A 25,723-nucleotide genomic window follows, 5' to 3' on the forward strand; every position below is an offset into this window, starting at 1 on the left:
CAAATGAAAAAATCACCGTTATGGCGTTATATTACATAATTGTTATTCACAGCAAAAGTCTCTTTAATCATCAATCGATAATTCTAGGTACCTATTATTTATAAGAATATACAAAAAAAGGTTTTTGAAAAAAAGGTTTTTGAAAAAAATGCATAGACCCCTTTCAACATTTAGAGATTCAATTTTTTAAATTACAATAAATTTAACTTATTTTATAATAAATATTTCGACATTAAAGTTATATGTTCAATATAAATGTATAGATACTACTTTGTGTTTGTGTTTGGTTTTTTTTTTTTATCGATTTGGATAGTTTCAACAATTATGGCAAGTTAAAAGCAAATCAACAGTTTCAAAATATAGTTTCTGTTTGTTTTTCAAATGATAAAAATTAAAGTGATCACGAAACAAATAATATGTATTGATTTAAAACTAATTTTCTAGTACAAATAGTACTAAAAACTTCATTGTATTTATTAATTAACAACGTTATATTGAAAATAATATGATATTTATCAACTTTTAAATTGAACGCTTGTTAAGTTTAAATTAGTATATTATAATATATTATGACAATATGAAAAAATATAGATTAAAATTTTTTTAATTCTAAATATACTTTAGCAATAATTATTTTGAATTTTGTTGAGTGGGGCAGCTGCAAGAAGGCGCAGAGATAATAACCCGTAAAATATTGGTTTATTACTCAGCTTACTTAATATTCAGATTAGTAATCTGAATATTAAATTTTATAGGTTAGAACTTATTAACCATTCGTTCATAGGGAATTTATATGATTCAAACTACTCCAGAAAATATCCTACTTAAAAAATCAAATGAAAAATGTATGTTATCATTCAAAGAATCTGAAAAAAAAATGTATAGTGGTAATTATTTTCAAAAATATATAGCTTTCCAATGACATCGAATTATGTAAAAACAAAATTTTCTAAAAATGAATACTTTAAACTTAACAGAAAAAATAGTGTAGAACTTATAGCTTTAATGTAACTTATTGTATACACTTGTTATATTGCATTATTAATTGGTTTATGATTACAAATAAAATGATTTTGAACCTTAAAAATAAATAAATTTACAAATTAAGAGTTGTATTTTTTTTTTTGTTTATTGAAATTATACACTCCAAGTTAGTTGATTGTGTGCTGACAAACATTTGATTTATGTGGGGCATTGTAGTAAAATAAATCAAGTGTACAATTTTGTAACAATAGTTAACAGCGAATGGTCCAAGTTACTTCATAAAATATATTACTATGTATTTGGTATATACGTATACAATTAATTTCTTTAATATCAAATTCGTTAATATACATATTATATAACTAAAAAAATTACAAGCTTGTTGGTAAAAAAAATTCCCGCACCATTTTTGTTGCTTAGTATTTGCAGCACAAATAATAATTGTATTAATAGTTGAATGGTTGACACCTTTTATCTTGCACGTGCGTAAAATACCGGGTTTGCGGTGCAATGAATTTACAGGAGCAACAGTTTTAAATTGCTATATGTCAAAAAATCCTTTTTTTATTCTGATATGAGTTAAATATTTGCTCAAGAAAAAATACAATTTGGTGTCTTTTATTATTTTATGATTTGTACAAGTATGTGTTGTAAATTATAATATGTGTATTATTTAAAAATATTTTATAAAACTATAATTTTTTCTAGCTTATTATGAAAATAAAACCAATTTAATTCCATTCAGTTTCGACATTATCATTAAATCACCTGAAATTTTAAACTTTTAGTTTATTACATTTATTAAATGTAAGAAAAAAATTCCGTCTCAAAATATATTCCTGTACCTACTACCCATTTTCCTTAACATCAGTCATTTTTGATAAACATTTTGTTTTTATTCACATTTGAATTTCATATTTTTCGACGGTGATAATGATAAATAACATCAGTATTCCAACAAAGTATTTTTCGCAATGTACCTATATAAGATTTAATGTTTGATATTTTTTTCTAAGGTATGGTAAAAAATAGAATTTATTCATTTTACGAGTAATGTTCTTTGAACGGGATAAAAATCTAAAGCTTTTAGATGGGTATTCTATTGATAAAAGATTTTGTTTTATTTATTTTCAATGTTCTGAATAGAGTGAACCAATCATTTTTTGTGTTAACATTTTTATTAACATTATTGAACTACTGGATACTAGTGGATATACCAAACGTTACAACTAGGAAATAAAATAATAAAAACTAAGTCTATTTTCTAAAATCTCCACACTATTACGTTATTAACTAGCTAGAAAAATCATTTCACCACAAATGGCTAAAAAACCATGAAAAATTATAAAATTACAACTCATATACAAATATATAATTATGTGTTCAATATATACATATTTACTAGGTATAGTATAATAGATAATGTGAAACCACGTATAAAAAAAAAAAATCGTAAAGGAAGAAAAATTATATTTAAAAATAACATTGATTAATGAAAAATAATAAATGTTAGTCAAAACTTATTTTACACCTATATAGATATTTCCAAGGCAATATAGATAATATCTAAGAAAAAGGATGAGATTAATTAATAGGTACAGAATATAAGATATAATTGCTTTGTAAGATTTTTAGTTATAAAATAATAATACATTAGAAATTATATTTGTATTTTATATTTTATTTATAATTATTTATTCCAAAATATAAAGTTTGAACAATGATTTTTGGAGAACTTATTTTCATGTCAGCAGTATTACGACAGTATTATTATCATTCGCTCAGTGTATAATTGTTTATTTATTTATTTTAAAAAATTATCAATAATATTTTTAACATTTATTTTCATAAGAATGATGATATTTACAAAAAATAATATAGTCCTACACTAATGCTGAGTGAGAAAAAAAATGAGAATTAAATAAAATACTTTATAGTTAATTAAAATTAATAGACCTATAATAAGGGTTGACTTAATGTTTAAAGGTTTTCATTAAATATACTAATATGATTCAATTGGATGTGTGTGCAAACATAAACACAGTTGAATAGTGTGTCGATTGATACGATAAAATTACCATACAATTTATTCACAGAGGTTCTTTGAAGTTGGCAATATGATTTAATTGTTCGTGCACTACTTACTGGATATAACATTTTCAGCGCACTCCGCTGATGAGTGGTAGCTGAAAGATGTCAATTTTAAGTTTATTCGTAAACCCCTATATTGTGAGTTGTTAATGACTAACAGTCTCGCCCGGCGACGCTAGTACCAAAATTTGTGTTTTTATATACATGTAATATTAGCCATTAATTTTAGTAATTATCATAGTAATATACTAATATAATATGTAACTAATGACAACTATAAATTAATACAAAAATAATAATAAATCTAGAGGCCACTATTGGTATGCCCATGGTGTTCAAACTTTCAAAGTAGGTAATGTGCAATAATTGCAAAATATATACATAAAAAAATGGTAAATCGTGGATGTCACTCTGCTGTACAGTAGGTTACAAGTGGGTTACTGTAATGGATGGAATTAAATTTGAATCCAATGGTATATCATTGTATACGAAAAACGATTCTGAGCGAAGACGGTTTATCTGTCTAGAATATATTATAGATTATTAAAAATTTTCAAATCTTAGATTTAAAAGGAAAATTTTTCATGAATTTCTAGCATAAAAAAATTTACCAATTTTTGTGATTTTTACGTATGCTGTCAAAATTCAAACTTTGAATGTTTATAAAAAAAAATTATGACTATATATTTATTTTTATTTTTCAACTGCTATTGTTAAAATTTTAAAAAGTTACATCAAAAACGATAAATCGATTTTTTGTCGAAAACTCATTGTGCGTAAAATTTCCCGTTTTGCCCTTAATTTTTAGTTTGTTTATCCCGATTATTTAGAAAAATATTAAGAATTCGTGGTGCGATCTGCATTGATATCTTTTACTGTGTATATGTGTATTATTATTTATCGTGTGCGACCATCTGACGAGTGTGCACTGTGTTCAGTAGCTTATAGCTGCACACCAAAGTCACACACTCACATATTATTATAATTGCCGATTCTCCTACATGAAAACTAAACATACGTCTAGTATGTATTTCACCATCATGTATTTTACATTTAATTTTAGTATGTACACGGACAGATGGTGTTCAGACTGAGCTGCACACCAGTTGATGTGAATTTGTTACATAACTCGATTATATTTTAGAAGTATAATAATATTGTCGTGCTTAAACAAAACTAACTTTTAAACAATTTATTTAGGGTTTATCATTTTTAAAATTAATATTAATATTAATGCTGATTAATAATTGGATGATAATAATTAAATTTTCATTATATTTTATAAAATTAAAAGGTAGTTAGAATTTTCGTAAAAAAAAAAATACTTGTATTTATACTATATAGAGTTTTAGCCTTTTAGTTAATTTTATATAGGTATCACATTTTAAAACCAAATATACGTTTGCGCATTTTAATATTAAATTTCAAGATAATTGTATTTCCAAATAATTAACAATAATTACTACATAGATCACAGATGTAGATATAGTAAAGTTTACAATGCGACTTAATTTTTAATTTTTTTTATACTAAACTGATTAGTTAAAATATCGTAACATAGATTTTTTTAACTTCTTATACAATACGTCTATTTTTAAATATAAGAATAATTTATTTTATTATTTACTTGATTTGTTTTAATGAAAGAATTGTAATTTTAAGTGTTATAAGTAGTATCTATACTTATTTATTATGAATAGAAGATAATAATTTTCTTAGAAAATTATTATTTTTATAACCTGAATATTTTTTCAAATGGAAGCGAATTGTTAAATCTAAATAAACAAATAACATTGATTTGAACTGCACATTTATTTCTATATAAATCAAGAGGACAGCTATTGAGTTTGAATCTATGTAAACTTAGAAAAAAAATCGATATTAGTATTTACTAATAATTGGATTTATACGAGAATAGAAGTATGACAAAATTTTAACATTGGCTTATTTCTTAAATACCGAAGACGAAATGACCCTGTGGGTATAGTAAGTCATAATCAAGGTATTTTATTAAAAATAAAGGCAATCCTTCGGAAGTTCTTTGATGTTTGTTGTGTTTTTTTTGGCGTGGATTGCTGATATTTTTTTATAATAGACCGCTTGTGCACTCAACTGTTGGTGTAGTGATTTTTGCTTTGCCGCACAACGTGCATTTGTTAATTATACGCAAAGGTAGGACCTTATCACCCATAAATATATCTGCAGTGTACCCACACATTCGGTGCAATTATTATTATAGACACGCAATCGGACAACGAGTGTGAAGATGAGTGGCTAAGTATCATGCGTGTACGATTTTAATGATAATCGTATAGCAACACTATTACTAAATGAATTTGTTTATTGATATTTGAATTTAACACAAAATCATCTAATCAAATGTCGATGTCATGTAATTTATACTAGAAATGCAGAAAGCGTAGGTACCTAATATTTTGAAAAAAAAAATGTTTCAATACAACCATGTTAATAATATTATATTGTGTCATTGCACACTAACATTTGAAGGCAGATATTTTTAATGAACAGATTAAGCTATGCTTGTTATAAGATAAAATGTAATTGATTTATTAATTTTATTAATTGTATATTACAATGTTTAATGTTTTATAATTTTAAATTCTAAGTGGAGTGATTATTTAAAAAATTAATAGATTCAACAATTTGTATTTGATTATATATACACTTTTTATAATATAGAAAACATTTAAATTGTCAAGGGTATCTTTTTTGGTAAGAAAGTGAATCTAGTTAGTACTAAAGTATCAAAGGAGATAAAAAATTAAGACATTTTCAGTATTTTTCTAAACGACTGCAGAAATGGACATCTTTTCGCTTAAGAAACCAGATTTCAACAATATTAATTTTTTTATTTGGTCGTAATTTAAAAACGAATATTCAAAGATACTTTAAATTTCCATGATCCCATTTTCTATAGGGTGTTCCGTGAGGAATTACCAATTGCGATATCTCTTGATATGATAAATTTTAACCTAACATAACCTTATTATAGAGCTTATTTTGCTGGAAATGTTGATCTTTCAACATTTTATTTTCATTAATCACATGATTTTTAATACTTTTTTAGTTTATAGATAAAACGGTAAAATACTGGTTTATATCCGAGTGGCAAGTCCCCCTTAACGGCTAATGGGTATATCCTGACGTGACACTCTGTTCATCTAAATGGTATATTTTTAAAAATATTTTGATTCTTTTTGAGTTATTTATAGAGATTTTAAATTTTTTCTATAAATATTGATACACAATTTTCTCTCGGTCAATAAGCTTAAAAGTGTAGGCTTAAAATTACCGCATGAAATGTTATTATAGGTACCTATTAAAAATATTTAAAATACATAAACATTATTTTTTTTAAGCATTGCAGTTCAAATGTTGATTTAATTCGAAAACATGCAAATAATATTGTAATTAAAAAAGTATAAATTGTTCAAGTTTTATATTAGATAATAGAACATAATAAGAAACATAAGAAGTTCAACACCAAAAAAAATAATAAGTCTTAATTACTAACTATAGATCCATTTTTTCAACTGGAGTTTACTTAAAAAAAGAGCAGACATATATCGTTTTAAAATAAATAAATTTATCAGTCTGCTCAGAATTAAAAAAAAAATATGTAATAAATTATTAGACGAACATTTTTTAATTTTTTTGTTTATTCATTTAATTTTAATTGTTTCAACATAATCTTTGTTTAACAATTTGGACAAAAATTAACACCATTAAAAAAATCAAATTAACATAATTCCCGAATATTCTTGCTGTAAATTAATCGCTTATGTCTATTGTATCTAATTCAGTAATTTATTATACTATTACCTATATCTATTCTTCGTACTTTCATCCTCAGTTAACTGCAAGTATAAGCCTTATTAATTATCTTTGATCTTCCTCAATCACCACTAGCCATCATAAATATAATCTGTTAAAATTAATCTCCATTAAAATAATATGTACCTATGAGTGATTTATTTTTTATTTGACTTGACTAATATTAGAACTATTGCATACTATAAAATAGTTTAATTTATTTAATATAACATCATATTAACAATTAGATAATTCTATGTCTTTTCTTTATTTATAATATCCATTATTATTACTTCCATGGTGTAATATATTAAACGTAAAAAAATTATCGTAATGACACGCGAGACAGTTTAAAATCGATTTTTAGCAGTATTTTATTACTTAGTAGTGTGCAATGTGCATACCAAATTTTTAATGGTAATCTATAGCAGTTAATTTTTAAACTTCTTGTTAATTAAATAGGGACTGAGATATAAAAGAAAAACTTCTTGTTTGGTTAATAGTATTGATTTTTGATTTTTTTGATAATTTCAATCATATAAAATTAAAAGTACGAAACATCAATTTGTTCCTTGATAATATACAGAAGTTTTACTTTTCCCCTATAAGCAATTCTTAAATTAGTTTTAATTATGTAAACGTGTAAGTTTAATTGAGTTAAATTAATTATTGTTATGGTGTGTTCGTGTGTACCTAGGTACCTAATTTAAATGTAGTTCATAATCAAACGTTTCATTTATATTTAAATATTTAACTAATATTAGTTTCGAACTAAAGTCTAAAAACAATAGAAATTACAGGGGATGCGTGAATTGGAATGAGATAAATCAATATTTAAGCATTAATAATTATAATTGATCATTTATTTTATTTTATTTAAATTCAAACTATTTTTTACAGAATTTAATAATACGATTTATTTTTTAATTTGTTTAAATTGAAAATCGAAGAAATTATCTAAAAATCCAATAAATAATGTTTTAATTAAACTGTTTTACTTGAGTAATTTTCAATTTGACGTTATTTATACTATAAATTGTATAATTGAAAAGAAAATTTACCCCTTATTTTTATACAATTATTTCATACTCATTTAATCATCTTTGTATCATAATTTATATAATATTTATTTTATTTTATTTTACTTTTTATTGTCTATTTAAACTAATAAATTGAATAACCTATTGTATGTATTTCAATTTGAAAGTATTTGTGAAAAAAAATTATAATCTTAAGATAAGTTAATGGAAAACAATTGTTAATTAATTTTTAGTTGTGAACTAATGCAATAACACAAATATACTAACTTGTATTACTTGGATTTTATAATATCATACTGATAAAAAAAATACAAACTTGAAAAATAGTTACTTAAGATACGATATAAATCCAATATCAATAAAATAATTAACATTTTACGAGTAGAAGTTAAAATAATATTTGTTTGCTCAAAAAAAAAAAAAAAAAATAACTTCCAAACCAAACGCCCAATCACAGTTTACGCAATTTATGATATACATTATTAAATTTAAAGAGGTGACTCCAATATGTTTTTTTAATTTTAATTTTTAAACGTTATACACAATCTGTATCAGACTAGATACAATAAGCATATTTGCAGAGAGTTTGATTGACATGGAAAATTTGATGAAAGAAGCACCTTCGATGGCACTTTCTATGTTTTTTTTTTTTTAAATTAATTAATTAATGCTTATCTTAAGAGATAACGTCACCACATACGCTTCAGACGTTTTGGAGGATTAGGTACCAGGTATGGTAGGAATAGCTAAGTTTTTTATGAGTTCGTAAGGGTGGTTATTTAGCTTGGAATGGAATCTTTTATAAAATGATTTGGCATCGTCGTTAATTGTTTGAGTTTGGTGTCAGTAAAAAGAGTGTGATTAGACACGTACGGTGGGGCGTTCATTATTTTTCTGAGAGCGATGTTTTTAAATGTTTGTATTTTTTATATGTTAGACTTTTTAGTGTTGCCCCAAAGTTGGAGTCCATATGTCCATATGGTTTGAGAAGTGTTTTGTAAACAGGAGTTTGGTTTTAATGGAGGTTGATTCAGTAAGAAGTATTGGGAGTTAGGAGTATCGATGAATGGTCAAAATTTAGATTAAGTAAGTTTTTAGTAGTGTGGAATAAGTTATTCGGTAAATTGGACACAAAAACATCAAGAATATCTGGAGTTTTACTTGGCCGAAGAAGGCCAGTAGGTTAGATCAGGTGGGGCTAGAACTTTAAATCTCTTTGTGTTTATATAATTGTATAAGATGACTTCTCGAAGGTTATTCACGCGACATCCCCATGACTGATGATTAGCGTTGAAATCTTCGCCTATGATAAAGTTATTATTAAATGAGTTGAATAAGTCGGCGAATTGAGTGTTTTTAATGTTATGTTTTATGGTATTGTTTATCTTTAGGTTAATAGCACAAGATTGGAGAAAGGATTAAGAAAATCTAGGTAAGGGATAAAATTCAATATTGGATTTAATAAGCAGCACCTCCATGCGCGGTATTGTCGGGGTGATTTGTTTTAATTAAAGTTTAACCGGGGATATGTATATGGAAGTATTTAGTAAAGTGGGTTTCAGAAATGAGGGCAACATCAATGCGTTTATTGTTTAATACGGTTTCTAGGTCGAGGGCATGGTTTTTTAGTCCATTGGCGTTAAATTGTAATATTAAAAGCGAATTGTCAATGACAGATTTATTATTGTTATTATTAGTCATTATTTGTCGAGGAGCTTGGAGATCACTTTAGTTAATAGGGATATTAGTGGATTAATGACATTTTTGAATTCGTCTTAGTTAGTCTAATCTAAAAGTTAGTCAATAATTTGATTAAATCAGGAGGCTGAATATTAGTAGTAGTAGTAGGAAGTGGAGCACGGTTGGCTGGTATATTGGACGTGGCCTGAGCGTTAGTTTGCGCTTGAGGAGAGGGTTAATTAGGGAAAGTGCGATCGGGTGAATGGCTACTTTGTACATTCGTGGTTTGGGTGTTGAAATAATTTTGTATTCGATAACTTGTGTGTATATCTTGCGACGTTGGAGTTATTTATAAATTGTTCAGCCCTTGTAGTTGGCTGGGCATGGTTTTGAGAACAATGAGCGCATTTCGATGGAGCATCGCTTGGTTTCGGGCAAGCAGTTGTGTGATAATCTGCTCTACAGCGAACGCATCAGCGAAGGTAACCGCAGAAGGTTCTGGTGAGCCCGTATTGTTGACATTGAAACATTGGCTGATTGTTTTCGGTTTGTATCGCTCTTCGATTTTTATTTGGCAATGAAGTAGTGATGACATTTTAAAAATTCGTTGGATTTCAGTGTTGGTTCAAGATCAACGAAAAATAACGGGAGGAGTTTTTTATTGGCTTTATGTAGTTCACTGGTAACTTGCCTTACCTCAAATAGACGAAATTCTAACTCGTCTTTTATTAGTTTTAGAGGTGTGGTGGGGTGGAGGTTACGTATCCGGAATGGTTTATCCTCCTTGAGCTGATAAGTATGATACTCGGATTTTTCAGATTTTAAGTAATGAACTAATGCTCTGTATGCATTAGGGTCCACAGTTTGTATTTTCAATGAATTTGTTGAAGATTTACATATAAAATTCTCAACACGTATAAGCTCGATTAGGTCGGTACATAGTTCAGGAAAATCTTCGACACCTTTGACCAATATAGGTGGAGGAGGTTTATTGGGTGTATTATCATTTTCTATAACATCGTTTTCGGCATCATTTTGATGAGATTTGGTAATTGTATTTTCAGTAGTAGGTGGGTCAAATGGATCGTCTTGGGCAAGTAGTTCGAACCTGTTACTAGTAACAAAGATTTTTTTTTTTTAATATTTATATCCATGTTCGGAGATGAAGGTTCGGATAGTGTGTTTGAGAAGTTGGAGTAAAGACGTTTATTTGATTGTGTTGAACATCCGGTATTTAAAATGTTAGCATTTAAATTCGTTGTTGTAATTGTTTTTGATGTAGTAAGCGGTGGGACGGTTTTATTTGTTTTGTTTTTAATTATATTATTAGGACTGTTTGGTTGATTATTTTTCATGGTGGTTTCAATAGAGAATTAATGATGTTATTAGAATTGGGACGTAAGATATGTTATATATTACCGTCAGCTTGAGATAACGCAATGAGCGCTGAGCGCGACGGCGAGAATTAACGACTTTGCTATCGGAAGCAGATAGAGCGGTGTGTGAGACAATATACGTGTGGACTGTACGATGTCTGATCACAAACTACTCCAATATGTAAAATGAAAATTCATAATTAAATAAAATATACAATTTGTAGAACTTCAGTAGGTATTTTAAAATTATTCAAACATATTTTTTTTAATGTTTGCAAATCATTAGAGTAGTTGTGTGGTTGATTCGAATTCTTGTTATATTTCTAAGTTGTGACAATACATTTTTTGGAAAGTCTTACATTTGAAACAATTACTTGATATTTCAATTTCAGATGATTGGAACAATTTCCATGTGTCTGTGTGTCTTAAACAAAACGATACAATTACTATAGTAACCGTGGCTATTGGAGTATTTTTTACTTTTCTTTTTATCATATTTTGGTAATCTTAATAATTTGTTAGAAACCAGTAATTTAACAAATACCATGAGGTAAAATTTAATATGAATAATTATGAAACTATAATCGTTAAATTAATATTCATAAAATTTTATGTTAACTTGTGTATTAGGTATTTTTTCTACCTATATATATGGTTTGCTTATTAACATTTAAAATTCGTAAATAAAATATAAATATGATTGTAGATTACAGTTTTCATTTAAAAATTAATTATTTAGCTAGATCCAATTATTGTTATTGACAGTCTTTAGTATTGAAAAAAAATAAAATTAATAATCAGTAATAATTTCACGTGCTAAGAATTTTAGAACTATATGGAAATTTATTTGTTCTTAAACGGTTTTTTAAGTGGTCACTACTAGATAATATTTAATTTTTTTTTCTGTATCTCTATGATTTATTTTTATATATTCATATGACTTACACTTGATTCTACGTACTGTGTCTTAAAGCGTATACTGTATTCATTTATCAAAGGATATTAATGTTTTTAATAAAATAATGCTAAGTTCTGACATAACAAGTGTCTAAAGCTTTTCTATGGAATAATATGAGATACTTAGTCAGAAACCTAACACGCTTAAGAGTTAGAAATGTGTATACATTAGATGATTGAAATAACAAATAAGTAAATTACGCGTATTACGTAATTCTTCCAGTAGTTTTATATTCTTACGATGTAAATGGAATAACCAAACGATACACCCACATTAAAATGTTACCATCCACATCGTTTAGTTTAACGCCAAACTTACAATTAATGTAAGCATTGTTAAGCGTTACAAACCATATTATACTAATTATTTTTTCTCATTTCTGTTTAAGATTAAACAATTGTATTATTTTTCAGAATAATTACACCATAGGTATAATCCACTGTTACATATTTTCTCATAATATGGTCTATTTTGTTTTATTTTTATTTTTTTTTTTGGTAATTACGGGTCATTCATCTTATGTTTTATAAATATTTAGCGGTTTAAATAGAAATTCAATTGTAAAGCAAGGGTTTACACATTACACAAGGATTTACCATTTATAAGTTCTGAAACGAAATTATGAACATAATCATAATTCAGAAGTTGCAAAAAACATGGTGGTGATTGCTTTAATGGTTTGAAAAATAGTACGGTTGAAAAAATGGAATTCATAATGAATTATTCATTGTATTCAATGGATGTATGCATGTATGTCTAGATTATCAGAAATGGTTAAGGTAATATTACTATAATAAACTATCAATAACAATATAATAATATAAGATATTATTATTTATTCACAATAAGCGTGTATAAAAAATATTGACCGATTGCAACACATCGAATGGCGTTAAATCACGCCCTTCCCATCATAGGAGGATGCATGGGATTCACTCAACAAGTTCTGATGATTGACGATGTCTTATTTAATTTCAGGAAGCTTTATTATCAAGCATTCAAGCCTATTATTGATAAATGTAGTGCAACAAAAACGAAACGAAATTTAAACAGCACCAATGTATCACAGGAAATATATACCACTTAAGAAATACTACACTCTTTCAATGTATATTTACCATCAAAAGGTATTATAATGAACCATTTTTAGTCGTCGACGATAGTGAACCAGATGAGAAGATATTCTATTAATCTTTGGAAGAAACTGTGGTTTAGGAGTTACGTAAAATTCAAAAGTTTTGTATCATGAAGGAACGTTTAAAATCGTTTCAGCTACTTTGTCTCAAGTTTTTGTGGTATACTTCACGAAGTTTTGGAAAATGTACACCCACTTATATACGCTCCTTAAACAAGAAAAAACATAATTTATTTAAAAAGTTACACTAACTAAACCTAAATTAAATATGACTTCAATATCCTGAGACTTTAATCAAACAATAATAAAATCTATATGAATTAAAATCTAAAATATATGCTTTCTTTATCATTTAACTAACAAAAAGTGTTTTTGAAAAAATATCTGATTTAAAGATTTTAAAATTATTGAAATACTTCTAGTTTTTCAATTTTAGTGAAAATAACATACGCATTTATTCAAATTAATGATATTGGTTTGGTTATTGAATCGTTATCCGAGTAGCGAATACTTACTATACTATACTTACAATAACCTTCGCCAGATTGGTTTGAATAAAATTACGTGAGACGAATCAATAGAAATCTAAGAGGGAGTCGATCACTATATTTGGAATGTGCGTTATAGAGTTTTAAATTGAAAAAAACAAAACCAATAACCACGAAGAAGCTACCAATATAAATCTGAACATGAAGATAAGCATAATTAATCATGCAATATTTTAGTATTTATAACGTTTATAATTTGATATGTTTTATCATAATAAAATACATTTTGAAACATGTGTTTTGAACACGAAGACTAAAATCTGATTTAAAAACACAAGGTCCTGGAATCTGGGCCCACCGTCGGTAAGTATATGGCCTGGAAATAACAATACTTTTCACTTTCTTCGTTTTTCAAGACATTAATAAATTAAAAAGTTAAGTTACATTTAACTATGTTATACAGGAAATGGCTTTTTTTAAGTGACCTCTAACTTAACTAGTTAAAACGGATTCCATTATGATATGCTATTAATCATTAACTTTATAATCCCGTTAAGTTAACTTTTTCCCAATATAAACCCCATTAATAAGTTAAAATACATGTATGTACAAAAATATAATTTTTTAATTTTTATTAGAAATAAAAATTGTTGTAGGTATAATATATTATGTTGTAGCCACTTCGTAAAATATTAAAATATTTTAAAAAATCTTCAATTTGACGTCGTGTAATTTTTTCAGAGTATGCACGTCGTTCTTATTTTTAAATAAAACATTTAACGCATAGGTACTATTACTATAAATTACTAGCTTCCTGTTCAGCGCCACCGGGACAAAGATTTGTTTTTTGTTTTTAATATAAATATAGTTTTATAAAATATATTCATCGTCTATAAATGTATAATATTCAATATTTTTTCGTAAACTGAAAAAAAGATTTATTTGTAAGCTACCCTTTCGGGATTGAAAAATAAAAGGACTATATTAGTACTATTTTTTATTGATTACGGTCCAATAGTTTTAGTCGTTTTAGAATTAATTGATTTTGGTTAATCCAATATCCAATATTGGCATCTAATCAATTTATCTAGCATCAACAATGAAGAAATGAAAAAAAATGCGATATAATATGGTGTATCATGGTTTTATTATTACACAGTTCATGAGAAAATAAGCTTTGATGTTCCTCGTTTTGAGAACTAATTCAATCGAAGCAGATGATTTTCCTGAGGTAGATTTTATACATTGCACTCGGTTTAAACCGAACGTAGTTCAAACTACTGTTTTAATTGCCCTGATATAAGAACGATTTAATATTTTCACAACCTCACTCAAACTATAACCAATATTTTTTTTTTAATTACCTAAATCGGTTCAGCCGTTCTCAAGTGATGCGATCACCACCATACAGCATTTCATTTTTATTATATAAATTATTTTATGACATATTTAATACGATACAACTATGCAAAGTTTTATACATATTGATTAAAAATCAGTTGAAATTCACTATAAATAATAGTGTTTAATATTTGGCCATACATTTTTATTTCATCTACGAACAAAATGTAAATACATCTTGTTAAAAACAGTTGGAAAAAACTGTATACCTATAAGTATTTGTAATTTGTATTTTTTTTTGGTTAAATTTATTGAATTTATGCAAGACAATGAGCTATCACAAATTAAGCTGTTACATTTCATGCTACTTTAATATCAAAAGATCTGTGAACAAATAAAAGAATCCTGACCTCCTAGTACAACTTGAACGGCTTATATCAAATCAAATATTTATTGACAACTAAGAATCTGGATATCTGGCATTGTGACTGTGTAGTTTTTATTGGTTTTGATAAAATGTATCTTCGTTTATATCTAATTTTTACATAAATCACAGAGCATTCTACATTCAAAAACTTCAATCCTGTCAATTTTTGTTCACTGTTCAATTCTGTAAATATACAGCTTGTCAGTGCAAGTTTTGGTTCATTTCACTAAATCGACAAACAAAAATTAATTAACTTTGCGTATAATTGTTAAGTTTTGTTAGGAGATTCTCACGTTGTTTGTATAAATGTGCATGCTAATCCATACGATTTTTTTCTTTTATATGTAAAGCTAGCATGAAATGTAACAGCCGTTATCATAACGAATTATTGTTTCTGACATACCTAATATAAATACAATTTAAATTCCACAGGTGCATTATCTCCTGGCATAATATTTTATTCTTTTAAAATAACTTCTTATTTATTTTTTAAATGAGTTGTATTAAATGTATATTTAATATTATCTGAGCCCTTGCACACAGTTTTCCTCAAAAAATGCCAACTAAATAATAAATTGTCACGTTCTTTAATATTCGGTGTAAGAGTGTTCAAAGCGAATAAAAAGTATCTGTATAACCCAACTTCGGAAAAAATCTACTCATATTAAACATGGTACGTTGATATATTCAGTGGCGTATTTGAGCCTTCACCTAGGGGGGGGGGGCAATATTAAGAGGAATAAACCACCCCCAATAATTAAAAACCATTTTTTAGACATATAAAAAAACAAAGTTTTTTTATTATTTATTTAGCACTTTTATTAAATAATTTTTATTTAAAAAACAAAATCTATATTTCTTTTTTAAAAACCTGTGAATCGATCAATTACATCATCAATATTTATTTCTATAGATCTATGAATGTTTAATAATGCCAACCCTGTAAGCCGATCCTGGCCCATTTTTGATCTCAGCCAAGTTTTTAACCTATTGACAAAATGATATAAAGTAGCAGATATGGCTAATATAAGAATATAAATAATAAGAAGTGGAAAAGCCAAAAAGTGGATGTGTGAAGTCGAGGAGAGTAGTAAACGAAAATAACAAAGAGAGAATATAACTACTATTACTAAAAACTAAATACAGATTAATTGCAGATGCCACATTCCGAATAATGAAAACATTTGTTTCAAGGTTGTTAGTAAGGCTTTATACAGTCGAGTTGCGATAATTCGAAAAACTTGACAACTTGATTTTTTTTTTTATTCTCCTAGAACTTCGTTTACCCTAAATTCGGGATGTTAAATCAGTTGCAAGTCACTAGTGTACGAATAACCGTCACCCAATCCTCGGGCCAAATGTTCCATCTTTGCGTACCATAGAGCAATCACTAATCAGTAATCCGATTTATTCGATATAATATGTATTATCAGTTGACAGTTATCACAAAAATTTCTCATCCAAAAAAAATTATTTATTTATTAATTAGAATATTTAGAAACACTTATAAGTTCAACAATAAAAAATATAATTTTCAAAGATCTCTCGGGGGAGGGGGGGGCGATCGCCCCTATCGTATAGTATCCATAGTATTCGTGACAAGTATTATTAATGAAAAAAATCTTAAATATTTGAAAAAAGCCAAATTTCTAAAGTTTTGCTTTAAACAATTTAAACAGTGATTTTGTGAAGTTGTTAGTAGAATTTACGAAAAAATGTTTGGTCTACTCAAGAACATGTGTCATATTATATTATTATTTCCATGGATATGTTTAATTGCTATGCTTTATAATTCCAATGAAAATCTAATTTGGTGTTTTATTCCTACATGTAGGTTTTGATACCTTTTTTAACTATTTAAAATCCTTTTGTATATGAATATTCAAACATTATTTATAAAAGGTTTGAATTTTACCATCTGTTAAATCATAATTAATATAAAGTATAATTTATTGTAACTCAACATCGTCACATGATATAGGTATCTTACCTATTTTCTTGAACACAAAATAATTAAATCAGTAGGTAGTATATTTTATGTGTTTTCATTTATTGCTTAATACATTAGCAAATGTGATTACATTTTTACTTTCAGTTCATGGTATGATTTGATACGTATAACAAAGAATTCGTAATTTTTCTTAATGCTTAATTTTGGAACCATTTAATTTTATTTGAAATAGAAATGTTTGCATTGCCCCATAGCTGTAGGCTGTATGTCCGTATGTGAGCCCAGGTAAGATGGCGGTCGAGAATTAGCCCTATATATTCAACATTTTGGGATGGGGGGATCCGACTATCTGAGTACCAAAAAAACATTACTTCTGGGCATGGTGCTAATTTAAGTGTAAATGTAGTATGTACTGATTTGGATTGGTTTATTTTAAAACGCCACTTTTTATAACAGTCTTCCATTAATAAAATATGGTTTTGTAGGTTTTTGGAGGCTATAATGGGATCTAGACTTGATGATATTATGAATTTGTCGTCCTCATAGTCTGCTACTAATGTGTTGGGCGTGGTCGGTTGGTCGGATGTATAAATATTCTACAGAATCAAGAAGAGGATATCACCTTGCGAGACACCTGCCGCAATTCCTGCTATATTAGAGTCTGAAGAACCATTATGATGGACCTGGAAGTGTCGGTCTGCGAGATTTATATGATTTAAGTATAATGTAGTATGTTTGGTGTAGGATTTTTTTAAATTTGTATAGCAGACCTTCATGCCACACTCTATCAAAGGCCTGTGATACATCAAGGAATGCGCAGGTACAGTCACATTTTTTGTTGAGGCCAAAAGAGACAGCGTCAACAACTCTATGGACTTAGTGAATAGAGGAGAGTTAAGCACAAAAACCAAATTGATAGTCTGATAAGATTTTTTTATCAAACATGACAACTATCTACTATCTGTAGATGATTTGCTGACAAAGTTTTCAACACCAATCAACTTTATAAGTACTGTGCATAGTTCCGGAAAATCCTCGACGCCTCTTACGAAAACCGGGTGAGGCGGTTTAATTGGTAGATTATTTGTATGATCAGTCGGTATGTTAGTGGTAGTGTTTCCGGTAGAATCATTGAGTGGGAAGTCGAGTTAATCCTCCTGCTTATTAGAATCATGAATTTTGTTTGGACTTCAAAACGATTTACTGACGTGAATATTTTTTTTCTTGATTTAGGTTGTTGCTCAAGTGGAGAGTTTGGCTCAGAATTTGTAGAATTGGATAGATTTATTTTAGATGTTTCTGCGGTCCATACTGCATCTGATTGATTATTACTTGTATTTAGTGATGAGTGATGAATTGGGGCTTTTATTTGTATTTACAATTAATATCGGTGGTACGGTGTTATTTGTTTTACTGATATCTTTATTATTATTAAACTAATTCATTTTGATAGAATGTAAAAAGTATTGATGAGTTTCTAAATAAAAACAATAGCACGTACAATAGTACGATGATGAAGACGACGTTGGGTTGCGATAGCGTAATTAGATTGTTTTAATATCGAGACCATTGAGGCGGCCGCCGATATGCGCTGCACGCGTTGACAATATTACAAATAGGACAATGACAATATTTCAGAAGACGAACATTTATTTCGTTTGTTAATGTGCGACACTTTAGTTAAAAGAGAAAATTAAATAAAATATTTAATGAACTAAGTCACATCTTTGATTAACCGGCTTAGAGAAGAAAAAAATAACGAAAAACACGTTATAGTGGTAACGACTAATTACTTAGAGCGCACTACGCACGTGCGTATTGAACGACCTCTATCACGGAGCAGTGTTATTGAATTATACTTTATAGATCAAAAATAATGTATTATTAAAATATAACTGATGTATTAGAAATTACACAATCAATAATTTTAATATTGTTATTTTTGTTTAATTTTTTCTAAGGAATAGTTGTTATAAGTGCAAAAGATATAATGTTATGCTCAAAAACCGACAAAGAACTAAAATTTGCATTTAAAAAATAAATATTAATATTTAAATATGCAAAAATATGGGAAATAAAAACAGTACCTATTTTTTATCTTCCAAAAGCGTAACGCATTTTTATCTTAATATACTATTCAAAAAACATACAAAATTCTATATTACAATAATTAGTGAAGAAGACTATTGTATTGATATAATTTATAAGTATAATATACATATAATATATTTATTTTTATATGAAACATATAATGTGATGGCTGACGGGTGAAATCGGCTGTTGGCGTGGTGACCAGTGCCGCAACTATATTAATTCTGAGGCCTGTGTGCAAAATTTGTTTGGAGGCCCCAAATTAATAATTTTTTACTTGATTTTTGTATTATTACAGCAATATTATCAATCAGTATTTTTTTCGTATTTTAACTTAAATGATAATGTTATATGTGCATTATACTAATTAGACAAGAAGTTAATTTTATTATTAAATAAATAATTTAGTTATTATATTATTAATATGAAACTTTATAACAAAATCAATTTTAATTATGTTATCTCTAAATTAAACACAATGCATGATATTTTTGTAGATTTAATTGTATATTATTTATAATTAAACAGAAGAAAATATCTAATAGGTAATATATATACATATATATATATTTAAAAAAAAAAACAGTTTTATAAAATTTCATTTAGGCATTTTAGCAAAATATAATAAAAATGAACAATAAGTTGTTTTTAAAATATAAGTTAGAATTATAAAGTTAAAACATTATAATGAATACATTAATACATTATTATTTCAAAAAATTTTTTTTTCGGGCTTTTGCGTTGGCAAAGTCTGTTATTATCTTATCAATATTAAGTTCGGCGGTACGTTTACTTTCAATATTCAAAATACTTATATTTTTTAGTCGATATTGACCAGATGAATTCCGAAGATAATTTTTTATTAATTTAAGATTTAAAAAGCTACGTTCTGCAGACGCGACTGTTATCGGTAAAGTTAAAAATAAAAAACATGCTGCAGATAATACATCTGGGTAACTTATAGACAAATCCATTTCAATAATATAACACATACATCTTTAATAGATTTTAGATTTTGAGATGAAATGTTTGTTTTTAGACTTATAATTTGTCGCGTGAAATCTGAAGTAATATCATATTTATAAAATTGAATGAAATCATAGGTAGGTTTAATTAGAGAAGACTGTTCATAGTTCAAAAGTGATTTCGGGCTTAAAAATTTGAAACGATCAGAAACATATTTCATTCCATTAAATCGTTCTTTGAGTTTAAATACTATACAATCCACGACTGGTAAAAATACTTTAATCCTAAATTTATCTTCAGAAATATCAAATCTCCGGTCACCGTCAACTTCTCCAAATACTTTTTTATGAAACTTAGGTCTCGAAGAATGGAATGAAATATCAATTCCCCATTCATCATATAAGCGTTTTGATTCTAAATATACATATTGTGCTGTAGTCATTTCGCATGCGTTGCATATTTTGAATAGCTTTATCTAGAAGCATAGAATCATTCTCTAATGCAATATCCGTACTTGGTAAAATTTTAGATACAGTATTTAAATATCTTAAAATATTTTCCCAAATATATAAAATTAATACAAATTCACTCGATTCTATCTTATTTTTAAGTACTTTACTCATATTTCGTTCATCTTTTTTACTACTTGTAAGTGATATTACTGTTAAACATTTGATTACATCAATAAACCGTTCTTTTAATGCAAATACTCCAGTATGTCTAGATTCCCATCGGGTAGAGCAGACATTGTAAAATGCTTAAAAATAGTAACTACTATTATTTTACTATTATTATTTAGCACTGTATTGACGTATTGCATACTATTTATACTATACTTAATAATTATGCCTATAATTAATTTAATTGTTAAGCATAAAATCTAATAATATTCGTAGAACGGTAGAGCAATAAAAAAATATTTAAATAGACGATTTTCATTTTTGGTTTTTGGTTTTAGAGGCCCCTTAGAGTTGGAGGCCCGTGTGCGTTGCAGACTTTGCACACTCAGTAGTTACGGCACTGGACTGGTGACACGTGTAGCACTGTAGTTAGTAGTCTCTTAACTCATTTAACGCGCTTTTAAAATAAAGAATAATCATTTATTTTCTTTAAAAAACCATCCTTTCAATACTCATGCATATTTTCTATACAAAATAATGTCGATGTTTCACATATGTGATATTTCGAGTGACCCGCAAAGGCTCACATTTTGTAACCATCGTATGATTTCGCGTATCCACTTAAAAAAAATCATAATGCAATAGCCATTATAAGTACTTACTTTTTAAAAATGTATATTTTAATCCTTACAATTTATATGAATAATCATAGTTTATTAATTAATTATTTATGTTTCCATTTAAGTTTACGAGGGTAGTCATTTGTTATATAATTATGTCCCATTTTATTTTTAGTACTCAAGTCCCTAAAAATAATCATATTATAGTTAGATAGATATTTAAACAGTATACAACGTATCATTGCAATACGCATACTTAACAATAATATCACATGGTTAATATATAAATAAAATAAATATGGATGTTTCACGTTTGTTCATTTAATATAGGTATTTTCTATTTAATTTAATGACACATTTAACTTGATATCGTTACTATACAGATCCATAAGAATAATAAAATGAATATAAACCCATACGGTCATATACTGAGAATTTAAAAAAAACATGGTATCTAGCTATGACCGAAATTATTAAATGTGTTGGAACGTTTTATTCGATTTTTTTTTCGTTATTATAGGAAACTATGGGAATGCATTACTTTTATATGATGGCTGTTCAGTATTCTGATATTCTGATTTTACTCGACTAGTCAAAATGTTTAAATTGTCCATATACTGTACATATATGATTCATATATTATAATTATTCTATAATAAAAAATAATCCAGTAAATTATAATTTACTAAGCCAAATCACAATGTATTATAAATGGGTACTACATTTACCACATAATAATATGTATATGGACGATACACGAATATTGTTATTTTTAAATTTTTAATTCTCCCAACATAGCTTTTGATAGCATCAATTTATGAACATAATATTATGTAATTACGCATTATGTAAGTACTTAATAATTATTGTTTTGAATTTAATATTGTATAAGTAGTTGTTTGAACGTGGGGACAATTTGATGTCAAAAAAAAAAAATACATATATATATATATATATATATATATAAATTAGTAAATAAAATTAATAAGTTACTTATATTTTAATTTATTATAATATATTATAATACGTCAACAACGAATACAAAATAGTTAAATGTAAATATATTATATTAAACATATCTATAAAAATAGAAAATGTAAAAATTAAAAGTATATCCAAAACAAATTATATTAGTTAGTTATACTAATTATTTTTTTTGTTTATTTAAAATATTAATAATATTTATACGGACAATGTATAATTTACAATATACAATAACAATAAAAGTTAAATAATATTTGACAATTAACGCATTTTAAATAATTCAATATAAGTAGGTAGTATAATTAATACAAGGAATAAAATAAGAATAAAAATTGGTGATTACATAGATATATTGAATTCAGTGGATAAGTGACGTATATAAGACCTACGTATATGTAAGGGCTGTAATAGCCAATAAGTTATATATTATATATATATTTTTTTTTTATTGGTACAGAATCAACATCATGGTTATTAGCTTACAATTGATTAGGTTAAATATATATTATATTGTTATTATAGGTGCCTAATATTTCTGAATATTGTAAAAAAGATATAATTCAATTTATATGTAATGTCTACGTAATATTCAATAATAATCGATAAGGTTCGATATGATATTCGATACCAATAGTCATATTATGAACATATAATATCAATGGTTTTATAATTTATAAACACCTATAAATAAACCAGAACTATTAATTTTTAATCTTTTTGATATATTTTAATAATGGTCTTTTATAATAATAATATGATTTATTTAATTTATATATATATATATATATATATATATATATATATATATATATAATATATATTATATGTATATTATACTTTGGGTTAAGTAGTCATAATTATGCGGATATCTTAGGTCTTAAGTATTAACTAACTTACATTTTACAGCTAAAATATCATGCGCTTTACCATAAATCCATATTCCATTTCCTTAGTAATAAATAATAATGATATTATAATATTTACTATGACGAACTCCAAAAAAATTATTATTTATTACCTATTTTTGATTATGATTTAAAAACACAAATTACATATAATAGCTTTAAAATATAAAACAAACAAAATATTCAAAACAAATATTAAACATTTGTATGAATTTTTTACGTTTACAGGGTGTGGGAGAATCTGTAGCCTCAGTAAGAGTGGTCACGTGGCATAAATTAACCATGCGATCAAAAGCTAATCGAAAATCTACTATTGGAAACAAAGCGGCATTGTTCAAATCTACTCAGAACGGTAACACAAACGATGACATTTTGGTAAACGAAAACGTCACAGTTACCACGACGTTGTGCAACGACAACGATATTAACGATAAGAATACTTAAAGGCGAAATAGTGACAAGATTCACGAGTTATAATTATTCTTTTCAAAAATCCAGTTTTTATTTATACACATGTACACGATAATCCAGTACAATTTGTGAACTAATTACGAATCAATGCATTTTGATCATGGATATCATATTTTTCCATCAAAAAGTCACTAGAAAAATAAACTGTGTGAATATCTGGTCGTATCTATATAATGTTTACAGTTATTATGCATTATATTATACGATATTATTTCTAACTTTAAATTTTGAGTTTATAGAAACACAATACCTATTAATTAAACACATAATTTATACATTTTTCTCATAATATAATTGGTATTAATAAAGGTTATACTACTTTTTAAGTCTCCTATAAATATATATACTTTTTTAAACTAATTATAATACGAGTAATAGGCAGGTTTAATGTTCTTAACAAAATATGGATTTTTGTGTTTGAATATTGTGTTACAAAGCCATTGAAGTTGAAAAAATGATTCTTTTGTTATTATTTTTTCGTGAATGTTTTATAAACAAATATAACACGTTAAATAAGTAATTTATATTTTATCTCCATGAGATGGTTCAAATTTAAATAACATTGTAGTTATTTTTTATGATTAATGATCATAATACAATTAAAACCGTTGTATACACGATGAATGTAAATTTCAATTTATTTTATTGTTAAACACAGTGGAAATTAATATAATATAAGTAAACATTAAAATCTAAAATGAATTACAATATTTAAAACAGTTAGTATTACAATAATGCGTTTAGTACAACGATGATGTACTTCATGTAGACTCCCATCCACATATTGATCAGTAGTTATTATCTAGTAGATACAACTATTATAAAAATATGTAGGTTATATAGTTATGTAGATACTAATAACTAATAAGATATATATATATATTATATAATGTGTGTGTTGTTTGTTTGCTAAATACCATTAAATGTTTTTATCTTAAGTTTATTTGATTGTAAAATTAAAGATTTAGTATTTAGCTTGAAAATTGTGGAAAATAAATTCACAAAAATGATTGGTATGCCATATTTTAGTTGTATTTATTTATTAGCTGAACCCGTGTACTTCGTAGCCCGTTAAAATTTCTATCTCTTATATGTCTCAAACTGTGTATTAAATTCATTACCTGTGATTATGTTAGCAGTATGTTTTTATACATATAGATAGATAATAGTTAGAATATACTAAGTAATAATTTTAGAACGATATTTAATTTAATTTATCATTATGTAATTTTATTCGTTTTATCGAGAAATGTTTGTCAATTCAAGTATTCGATTGAATGGTTTTGAGGCGTACAACTACCAATCGATCTTTTTTGGAGAGTCATAAGAAATTTTTACGGATTATTAAATGCACAGTTAACAATAATTCAGGGATATATGTTATAATAATAATAAGCAACCATCACTAATAGCAATCATTTATAAATTAACAAAAATTTCCATCGTAAATCTCAAAATGTTTGTTTAAGCACCTCCCAGGGTTAGGTTTATCACTTTTTAACTTAGCCTATCTTCTGCCCATAGGTCTAATATATTTCGGTACCAAATTTCGTTGTAATTGGTCCAGCCGTTAGCGAATGCATAAAGGACAAACAAACAGACAGACAGAAATCCATATATAATATATAGATTTACATTTATGTAGTAACTAATAACGTTAATAAAACGTAATAATATCGTTAACAAAAACAATTTGAATCATTTGAGACGAAATTTAATGCTTACATTGTACAAACTCATGTGATTATTAATTTTTTTTGT

General features: G+C 26.5%; 1 protein-coding gene and 1 pseudogene across 2 annotated transcripts in view; one reads left to right on the forward strand and one right to left on the reverse strand.

Annotated features, from left to right (window-relative positions):
• AkhR (Adipokinetic hormone receptor) overlaps positions 1 to 24,957 on the forward strand; it is a 99,484-nt gene extending 74,527 nt beyond the window's left edge. For both annotated transcript variants that reach the window (XM_015524326.2, XM_015524327.2), the window contains exon 8: positions 23,720 to 24,957. In XM_015524326.2, the coding sequence (XP_015379812.1) occupies positions 23,720 to 23,935 (216 nt within the window). In that variant the 3' untranslated portion in view covers positions 23,936 to 24,957. The remainder of the gene's footprint in view (positions 1 to 23,719) is intronic.
• LOC149058707 (uncharacterized) lies at positions 20,104 to 20,847 on the reverse strand (annotated as a pseudogene).
• Positions 24,958 to 25,723: the final 766 nt, after the last annotated feature.

Source organism: Diuraphis noxia, unplaced genomic scaffold, assembly GCF_037042655.1.
Source record: "Diuraphis noxia isolate RWA-SAM2 unplaced genomic scaffold, SU_Dnox_SAM2 contig0002, whole genome shotgun sequence".
NCBI lineage: Eukaryota > Metazoa > Arthropoda > Insecta > Hemiptera > Aphididae > Diuraphis > Diuraphis noxia.